Source organism: Quercus suber, unplaced genomic scaffold, assembly GCF_002906115.3.
Source record: "Quercus suber isolate HL8 unplaced genomic scaffold, Cork oak 2.0 scaffold_508, whole genome shotgun sequence".
NCBI classification, from domain to species: Eukaryota; Viridiplantae; Streptophyta; class Magnoliopsida; order Fagales; family Fagaceae; genus Quercus; species Quercus suber.
The window spans coordinates 41,435-51,749 of record NW_027069957.1 but is presented as its reverse complement, the minus strand read 5'-3'; the positions used below and the strand labels follow the sequence as shown (position 1 = coordinate 51,749).

Here is a 10,315-nt window from a genome sequence, read left to right as displayed (position 1 = left end):
CACTGTCATAACTTGCTCATGAAGTTCAAAGTCTTACATTTTCCTTACTGTTGATCTGTCCTTGGACTACTGAGCCCCCTCAGCCAAGCCCAAGGCCCAACATATATTTTTGGGCCCCTTGTCCCTACAATAGTGACTAAAAAAATGGAAGCATGCACAAATACACACATTAGAGAACAAAAAAACTATTCTAAAAATAGTGATTAAAAAAAAGGAAGCATGCACAAACACACACATATACAAACATGCACAAAAACTATTGTAAAAATATATGCCCTTGACTTTTGTAATACTCCTTATGTCTAATGAATGTTTTTATTTGGTAAAAATAAAAATAAAATAAAAAGAAGAAGATAAGAATAGAAATAAAAGAGTAATCTTACTTGAAAGCCCTTAGTCTCTTATTCTAGTACCCCCAAAAAAAATCATATCTAAGTTATTTTAATCTTTTTTTGGTACAAAGAATTAAAGAATATATATGTAAGACACAAGATTTACATTGACAAGGTTTTGGAACAACAATACTACAAAGTACAAACACAACAAACTTCGCAACTATTTCACAACATTTGAAATAACAAATTGTGATTGGTGTAACATCATTTTTGCATAGAACTACCACTAATATCACCGCCCATTCAAGATGGAAGCTTAAAGACAACTTTAGTTTGGAATGAAGGCTAGATTACTGTAGATGATAGGCTATAACGAAAGCCAAACGCGCCAATGATTGAGACTTGAATGATGAGTAAAATGCATATTATAATTGTGGAGGCTACTAATTAGAGGCTTGGTCTAAAAAGATATGCTTGGAGATGATAAAGACATATGACCAAAAAGATATCAGGTAAATTAGGTGCACAAACAATTAAAGAATATATATGTAAGGCACAAGATTTACATTGACAAGGTTTTGGAACAACAATACTACAAAGTACAAACACAACAAACTTCGCAACTATTTCACATCATTTGAAATAACAAATTGTGATTAGTGTAACATCATTTTTGCATAGAACTGCCACTAATATCACCTCCCATTTAAGATGGAAGCTTAAAGACAACTTTAGTTTGGAATGAAGGCTAGATTACTGTAGATGATAGGCTATAATGAAAGCCAAATGCGCCAATGATTGAGACTTGAATGATGAGTAAAATGCATATTATAATTGTGGAGGCTACTAATTAGAGGCTTGGTCTAAAAAAAAATGCTTGGAGATGATAAAGACATATGACCAAAAAGAAATCAGGTAAATTAGGTGCACAAAGAATTAAAGAATATATATGTAAGACACAAGATTTACATTGACAAGGTTTTGGAACAACAATACTACAAAGTACAAACACAACAAACTTCGCAATTATTTCACAACATTTGAAATAACAAATTGTAATTGACATAACATCATTTTTGCATAGAACTGCCACTAATATCACCTCCCATTCAAAATGGAAGCTTAAAGACAACTTTAGTTTGGAATGAAGGCTAGATTACTGTAGATGATAGGCTATAACGAAAGCCAAATGCGCCAATGATTGAGACTTGAATGATGAGTAAAATGCATATTATAATTGTGGAGGCTACTAATTAGAGGCTTGGTCCAAAAAAAATGCTTGGAGATGATAAAGACATATGACCAAAAAGAAATCAGGTAAATTAGGTGCACAAAAAATATGCATGTTCACATTGATTGTAGTTAAAATTACCAAGATAGTCTTGTGAGAAAATATTAGATTTGAGAAATATGCATATGAGATTGTCCATATGCTGTCTGTGGTGGGAAATAAATTAGGATGACCTTTGCAGAGTGGTTAGAGAGAGAAAACCTTCATCTACAGATTAAATATATGAATTAATATATGCCACAAAAAAAAAGCCTAACGTCATGCGAAAACAAAAGGAGAAAAATAAAATAATGTTAAAAGATAAAATGGAAGCAAGAGAAAGAAATGGAATTTACATGATACAACCTAACTGCTTACGTCCCCGACATGAAGCCTTTAATGGTTACATTTTTTTATTATTAAGCACCGTATGTTAATGTTTTAATGAATCCATTGATAAGTAATTACAACAAGCTAAATCCTATGCTAACCAGAGTTACAAGACTTACAATACAAGTAGCTAGAATTATGATTTCTTTAGCTTACACACCAAGTAGTATTGGCCTTGGACTATCGGACATGATTTTGATTGGGCCTTAATGTCTTTATGTATTGATTTTGAAAAGACTATCTCAAACTAGAAAATCTTGAAGAAGTTAGAGGATTCCTTTATCTATATTAATTTGAGCTTTGCTTTGAGTTTTTACTTTCATGTGTATGATTTATCCAGAAAGAAATAGGAAAAAGAAACTTTCATGCGTATATATGGTTTAAAGTGTTTACGACGTGGCTACTTATTTTGTATAAGTAATCAAAAAATAAAAATTTCTTTCATAAAAAAAAAAAAATAATAATAAAGAAGATTAAGTACAATAAATACATTTCATCTAAGAAAAATAAGGTACATTTAAAAAAAATTTATTATCACCCCCAATAATTGAAGAAGAAAAACTCAAAAATCAATTGATCTTGATTCTTTTTAAAAGAAAAAGAAAAAGAAAATAATATTGTCTTCCTTGAGAAAGAGGTAGATTTTCAATTTTCACGTGTAATGGATGGCATTGGGCTATTGGCGACATTACATGATGGGCCATTGATCATGACTTATGAGGCTGCTTCATTATGGTTACTTTTCATACGAAACACAGCTAGATCCAGCGATAACCCACTTTTATTGCGTTCGGCTAACAAAAATCAGTATTTCAATTATAAGTGTACCCCATAGTGAAGATCTAGAGGTCCTAGAGTTTGATTATCTTTTTTTCAGTTTAAATCATTATACCACACGAATTTAACTTTTTTCTTTAATTTATTTTTTATTTTTATAATTTGATAATTACAATAGAGATATAAAAATTATTATGAGGTGTCCGTTGGCTATACCACTCTTAACAGCAAATTTAAGTTTTGGTTTAGGACCTTATTAGGTAAAAGTCCAATACTAATTGATTAAACTTGCGAATTTCATAAGATTTGTTATTGTTTCTCAGCTCATTTATTTGCAGAAAAAAAATATGTTTCTCGGCTCAACTCAATTTCTGCACTGTTGTATCATATTTAACTTCATACTTTTTATTGCTATTCTTTGATCTAATATATTTGAACTTCAAATATCTTTGTTGCAACCACTAGAAGTTGCCATTACAAATTCAAATGATAATTTCAACTATATTTAGTTATTAATTATTAGCATATATTCATAGAAGGGGAATTTATTCGTAGTATTTACTATATTTGGGAAGAGAATAAATTAATCAAATAACTTGTGAATAAGCTCAAACTTATTCGATAAGAAGATGATCCAAGCTTGAATATGTAATCTAGTTGGGAACTTGAGCTTGACTTGTGTTCAAAATAAAAAATTAAACACAAATTCAAACTTGAACATGTAATCCTGAACTTTTAATACTCAACTCGACTCAATTTATTTAAAATACTCTCAAATGAAGTTGGCAACTCTCCTCTACTTTCTTTACTCTATCTCCTGTGGTTCCTAACATATTACTCTATATCCAATGTATTTTGGCTGGTTCTTTCTAGGAAAGAGTTGTGATATAATGGATGTCAAGAAAATTATGAAAGCACCATTTCTCTTCCCTTTAAGAATAATCTGTACGTTGAAAGTTTCTTATCAAAGCACCATTTCGTTGCTGCAATTTTGTTGGAGTAATTTTTACACTCGGAAGAAGAAAGTGTCTTATAATTTGCAATATGTCTTACCACACTCAAGCCGAATCTCAATAAAAATGATATTTTATTGATACTTATAATATTACACACATTTTTCTACACGTCACGCACCACTCTTGCTTCTAATTTAACTTGCACTTGCGTTTGAGTTTTCACTTTTCATACTACTACAGTAAGTGAGAAGCTGGAGGCTGTTTGGATGGCCTGTTTCCGTAACTCAATTCTCTGTTTCTATAACTCATAACTCAAAAACGGTGGGGCCCATAGCGAAAAGTTCGTTTGGCACCACCATCACTCTATTTCCATAACTCTGTTTCCATCACTCAATTCTCTGATTTTTGAGTTATGAGTTATGGAAATTGAAAACACATTTTAGTTGTTTTCAGTTTCCATAACTTATAACTCAATGGCATTTTTGTAATTAAACCCACATCATGGGACCCACGGTTAAGGCAACATCACACCCAGGCGCTGCTTTTGATGGGTCCTCTTCAACGACTCTTCACTCCCATAGATCACACTCTCAAATCTCATCTCTATTCACTGGGTTTTCTTCAATGGCTTTTGATGAGTTGCAATTGTTTTTCTTTTTTCTTTTTCCATTCCATTTCACTGGGTTTTTGGGATTGGGTTATCCTTTTCTTTTTCTTTTTCTTCTTTTCATTCCTTTTCACGTTGGTTTCTGAGTTTGGTCTTTGTACCCACAGATTACAGGCACCAAACCCATTCAAAGATTACAAGCGCGCCAAACCCATTCAACCGATATACCCACAGATCGACACCAACAATAGCCATTCAAACCCATTCAACCGATATACCCATTCAACAGATCGGCACCAACCGATATATCCAAGCATATCACACTTCATCCCCTTTGCCCAGCCACACTGATCGACTCCCCACCTCATCCAACTTGCGGCGAACACAACAGCGAAGTTCTAGGCTTGGGTTCTTTTTTCTTTTTCTTTTTTCTTTTTTTTTTCTTTTCTTTCCTTTTCACTGGGTTTCCATTCCTTTTTTTTTCTTCTTGAGTTCGTTGAGGTTGTTGCCACTATTGATGTTAATGTTGTTGTTGCTGCTGTTGTGGCTGTGGTGGGTTTCGGAGTTTTTAAGGAACGGTGGTTTTTTTTTTTTTTTTGGGGTTTTGGAAAAGAAAAATACTGGATAGCCATTTGGTTATATTGTAGATTTGGGAAAAGCATGAAAATAAGGATCATGGTGGGCTTGATTAAAATATGTGTTAACATGGATGCAGAGAAAAATAGGGGAAAACGAAGAGAAAAACAAAGGGAAAAGGCAGGAGAGAGAGAGAGAGAGAGAGAGAGAGAGAGAGAGAGTCAACTGACATTGGGTCAGTGTGTGGGTCCCACAAACAATTGAAAAATATTGAGTGATTAGAAGTGAGTGATGGTGCCAAACGGGTGGGATATTTTAAGTGATGAGTGATGAGTGATGAGTGATGAGTAATGAGTGATGAGTGACGAGTGATGAGTGACAGAAATTGAGTGATGAAAAATTTGCATCCAAACAGCCTCTAACATAACATATGCGAAAAGTTAACGGATATTCTAAGGGCATTAGTTTATGAAATATTTTTAGAAACTTTTTATGAAAAAAAAAATTAATTAATTTTTACGACATTTTACATTTTCCTTAAAATTTATGTCAAATTTTTTTTAATATTATTTATTGACAATTATCCTAAAGACATTCATTAGCAAGTCCCATAAAAATAAAATAAAATTTAAAATGTAAAAAAAAAAAAAAAAAAAAACCAATCTATATTCTATAGTCTATACTGCAATTAAAGGAAACAGACAATAAAGTTCACACCTAAAAGTAAAGGAACAGATTACATACAAGTTTTAGGCCAAAATTATTTCATTTTTCGATAGTCAAAAGACAACAACTCAACTACTAAAGTGCAAATTGGCTTCAAAACAAATCACTGGCCTATTACTAGAGTCAGACTAACTCTATTAATAGGCCAGTGATTTATCACTGACTCAGTCAGTGATAAATCCTACAAAATCAACCTGATTTTTTCCACACGGTACAAGATACTGGAAAAAACTTAGGTGCTCCAGGAGCAATGCTCCTTCCTCTCACATTAGAGGTGGGCCTCACACGTGGGTCCTACCATGAGGCCCACCCCTCATGTGAGAGGAGGGAGCATTACTCCCGGAGCATGTAAGAATTACCCCAAGATACTAACAGCATACAGTCGAAATGACCTTTAATCTAATATAAGTTTGAGTTGTTTTGGACAGTACCATTTGACCTAATGTAGATCCCAAAACAAACTTTGGTGTCAAGGGATAAGTGATGTTAGAGAAAGGAAAAAAGTTAAAAAGGGTACATACACAACTAGATGATGCATGTGATAGATCCCATTAATTTCTTCTCTTTGTGATGATAATTATTTTTGACCTACTTAACTAAATGATTAGAGTATTGCTTTCATGTGGTAATTAAGAGTGCTCATATTGGTTGGTGATCATATCATAATTCATACCACAAAAGTCAAGCTATCTTGATAAGGGGATAAAGGAAAGCACAAAGTATTTTTGTGATCCATTTTTAGAGAGAGAGAGAGAGAGAGAGAGAGATGGAAGGAGATAAGGGTACAGTATGTGTTACAGGTGGTACAGGTTATATAGGATCATGGTTGATCATGAGGCTCCTTGATCAAGGTTACCATGTTAGAACCACCATTCGGTCTGACCCAGGTAAGCCACATCTCTGCCAAGGCTATATATATAAAACTTAAGTATGCTAGTCCTGATTATCAAGGAGTATTCATATATGAGAGCAAAATGAGCTTGGAGGGTATCTTCATATTATATATATCTTGCTTCAGTTCTGTAATTTTGTTAATATATTTTTTTCCCTTTCGAAGCTTGTCCACATCTCTTCAGAAGATCCATGAGAATAATATTTATTTTCAGCCACATATATGTCAAATTTCATCTTTATTTTTTCTCATAACTTGCTGAATATAGAAAGAATTAATTCCTTTGTTCTAGTTACTCCTATTAGTTATTAGAGTCAAATTAAAATTATATAAATAAATAAAACCACACACACACACACACACAAGCACCTAAAATTGGAATAAAGTGGAATTCATTGGATACAGATCGCAAACTTATTAAAAAATGTACTTATTACTAAATAAACTATATGCCTCTTTGATGGCTGTGTAGGAATTATAAAGTACTGTTTTTCTATCACAAATAAAAATGCAGGATGGCCCAGTTTCGCTTAGATGCCTCTTTGGGTCCAGTTTTATGTTTATATTATGTTTAAATGATAAATTAGTTCTAAAGTACATCAACTCAGTTAATTATATATTTTTATACATAGTGTAACAAAAGAGAATTGATAGAATCATGTACATGACCACATTGACCAGAGAATAAGAAAGACTTTGGCTTCCTTACAAGTCTACCAGGAGCATCAGAGAAACTCCAAATCTTCAATGCAGATCTCAGCGATCCAGAGAGTTTCAATGCACCCATTGAAGGATGTGTAGGTGTATTTCATGTTGCCACTCCTGTAGATTTTGAAGACAAAGAACCTGAAGAAATAGTAACCAAAAGAACAATCAATGGAGCACTAGGCATCTTGAAGGCATGCCTGAATTCCAAGACTGTGAAGCGAGTTGTGTACACTTCTAGTGCATCAGCAGTTGTGTTTAATGGCAAGGATGAAGATGAAATGGATGAGAGCTTTTGGAGTGATGTAGATTTAATTAAATCCCTAAAGAACTTTGGAGGTTCTTACATGATTTCCAAGACATTGACCGAAAGGACAGTTCTTGAATTTGGAGAAAAACATGGATTGGATGTGGTAACCATAATTCCTCCCTTTGTTGTTGGACCCTTCATTTGTCCCAAGTTTCCTGGCTCAGTTCGAGCAATATTGTCTATGGTCCTGGGTATGTATTGTCTCTCACATGTCTTAACCAAAACATTATATTGCATATATAGTTGCATTTTATGTGAACTGTATTCAATGATATCAATTGTCTCCTTCAAAAGAAAAAAAAAAACATTTATCTATTACATTCGATTGGTTTTTAGAGTTACAAGTAAATAAGTAATGCTAAACTATGTTAATTCAAATTAATAATACTTTGCCTCTTTGAATGAAGCAACCAAACACTGAATAAATCTTGATTAACATTGGGTTGACTTTCTCTAAATACATTCTAACTAATTTTGTCAAATTTTCATATGGCTTATTAGAGACTAGTTTTGGTGAAAAGTGAAAGAATAATTTATTGCATGGTCTAATGCATTGTGAGAATCAATGAGAGGCCTAGGAAAGAAGAAAAAAGAGAGGTAGCATAAAGATAAGTGTTAAAAACGAACCAATTCAATTATGTTGAAGCCTTGAAGGTAGTTGACCAAAAAAAAGATTTTTTTCATGTAGATATTTCTAATTTTCTGTACAATCTCTTTTGCAATCCTTAATTATTACAAAATTTTCTCTGCTCTCGTTGTACATTATGTGATTGCAATAAAAAGGGATTTGGTGTCAATTTGAATGTCTCACTAGCTTGTCATATGGAAATGCAAACAAGAAATCCTTTATTTATACATCAAGTTTTTTTTTTTTTTTCCAATATTTTCCTGGAAGGAAATTGCTTTTAACTCGTATATCATTTGTAGGTGACAAGGATCAATACAGTCATCTATTGAATACTTCTATGGTCCACGTAGATGACCTGGCAAGAGCAAATATTTTTCTCCTTGAATGTCCAACCGTGAAAGGAAGGTACATTTGTTCCTCAGTGGTCATAACACTCCAAAGGATGTCTGAATTTCTTACTGAAAGATACCCAGAATTTCAAATACCAACACTAGAGTAAGTTCAACTTTTCTTCTCCATGATCGTTTAGAAACAAAAATATTAAAACTTCTCTTCATTTTATTACAAAGTTATGAAGAAAATGTTTTCTCTTTTCACCTTTTTGCAGTTACTTGAAGGAAATTAAAGGTTATAGAGTAGCGGGTCTCTCATCAAAGAAGCTCTTAGATGCCGGCTTCAAGTACAAGTATGGGCTCAATGAAATGTTTGATGGAGCCATTCAATGCTGCAAAGAAAAGGGGTTTCTCTAGTTCAATCAATGAAAATTATAGGTAAGGCGTGCCGTAGTCTGGCATTGATTTATTCTCACTCTTTTTGTCTAATGTATAAGTTCTTTTGCAATTTGCATAACCATTGCTAGTTTCATCTTTTATTGCTACTAGTCGCAGAATTGCGTGATGTATGAGAATAAATAATTATTTGTATCGTTATATAATGTATAATTTTTTTTCTAAAATTTGTTGTAGATAATTTGTTCTCCCTAAAATTAAATTGTTACTATATGGTCCAATTAGGTCTACTTCAATCCCATTCGGTCCAATTAGGTTTACTTCGGTCCATCTGATCAATTTCGATCCCCTTGAGTCCATTTTAGACTAATTGGACCATAAGTTGTTTCTTTTTGTAGGTTGTCTTTTCAATTTCAACTCAAAAAAATCTTTTTTTTTTCCTTAATTTTTGGGTTGAAAAGTATGATTTATTATATTTGGGCTAACTTCTTTAATTTTAAGTTAAAAAAATACAAAGAAAATAAATATTAGAAATTAGAAATATAATCCCTGAAAATGCAATAAAAATGATAAATATTCAAAAATCTGATTCAGTCCACATTGGTTCTACTCTGTCCATTATGTCCTCTTCAATCCAACTTGGTCCTTTGGGTCCTATTTAGTCCCTTCTGTCCCCTAAAGTTCTATTCAAGACATTCGGTCTTATTTAGTCCACTTCAGTTCACATTGGCTCTATTCGGTCCACATTGGTCCTATTCTGTTCACTTCGGTTCTATTCGGTCCATTATATCCATTTTGGTCATACTCGGTACACTTTAGTCCTATTCAGTCCATCCTGTTCACTTTGGTTATATTTGGTCCTATTTGGTACATGCTATCCACTTTGGTCCACTTTAGTTCTATTCGGTCCACATTGGTTCTATTTGGTTCATTTGGTCCACTTAGGTCTTATTCAGACCACACGGGTTATATTCGGCCCAATTTGGCCCTGCTTGGTCCATTCTATCCCTTTGGTCCTAATCTGTCCAGTGGTTCTTATTCGGTCCACTTTGCTCCTATTTGGTTCCCTTCAGTCTTATTCGGTCCACTTGTTTTATTCGGTCCACATTGTTCCTATTCGGTCCACTTTGTTTCTATTCGGTCCACATTGTTCCTATTCAGTTCTACTTTGTCCATTCTGTCCACTTTGTTGTATTTGGTCCAATTGGGTCCATTTGGACCACTTCAGTCCATTTTGGTCCACTTCAATCTATTTTGTGCATGGGAAAAAACATGTTTGGGTTGAAAGCATCTATTCTATATCCAAATTTATTAAAAAATATATAAATTTCAAACTCATAATATCTAAAATCTTTAAGTATAGCATTTATTATTGTTGCCCTTTTACTATGTCACATTAACATAACATTTCAGTT

At 33.2% G+C, this 10,315-nt stretch overlaps 1 protein-coding gene across 1 annotated transcript; it reads left to right on the top strand.

Moving 5' to 3' along the window:
• The first annotated feature begins 6,100 nt into the window (after positions 1-6,100).
• Positions 6,101-9,127, top strand: LOC112027841 (vestitone reductase). Its single transcript, XM_024060493.2, has 4 exons — positions 6,101-6,524; positions 7,211-7,735; positions 8,472-8,667; positions 8,780-9,127. Exons 1-4 carry the CDS (start codon positions 6,404-6,406, stop codon positions 8,919-8,921), a joined length of 984 nt encoding a protein of 327 aa, XP_023916261.1. The 5' UTR covers positions 6,101-6,403; the 3' UTR covers positions 8,922-9,127.
• The last annotated feature ends 1,188 nt before the right edge of the window (positions 9,128-10,315 follow it).

Bases quoted from the DNA above. Each gene is read 5' to 3' on its own strand.
- LOC112027841 (XM_024060493.2), top strand. From the start codon at position 6,404: ATGGAAGGAGATAAGGGTACAGTATGTGTTACAGGTGGTACAGGTTAT. The intron at 6,525-7,210 runs GTAAGCCACATC...CACATTGACCAG, and splicing joins CACCATTCGGTCTGACCCAG to AGAATAAGAAAGACTTTGGC. The intron at 8,668-8,779 runs GTAAGTTCAACT...ACCTTTTTGCAG, and splicing joins TTTCAAATACCAACACTAGA to TTACTTGAAGGAAATTAAAG.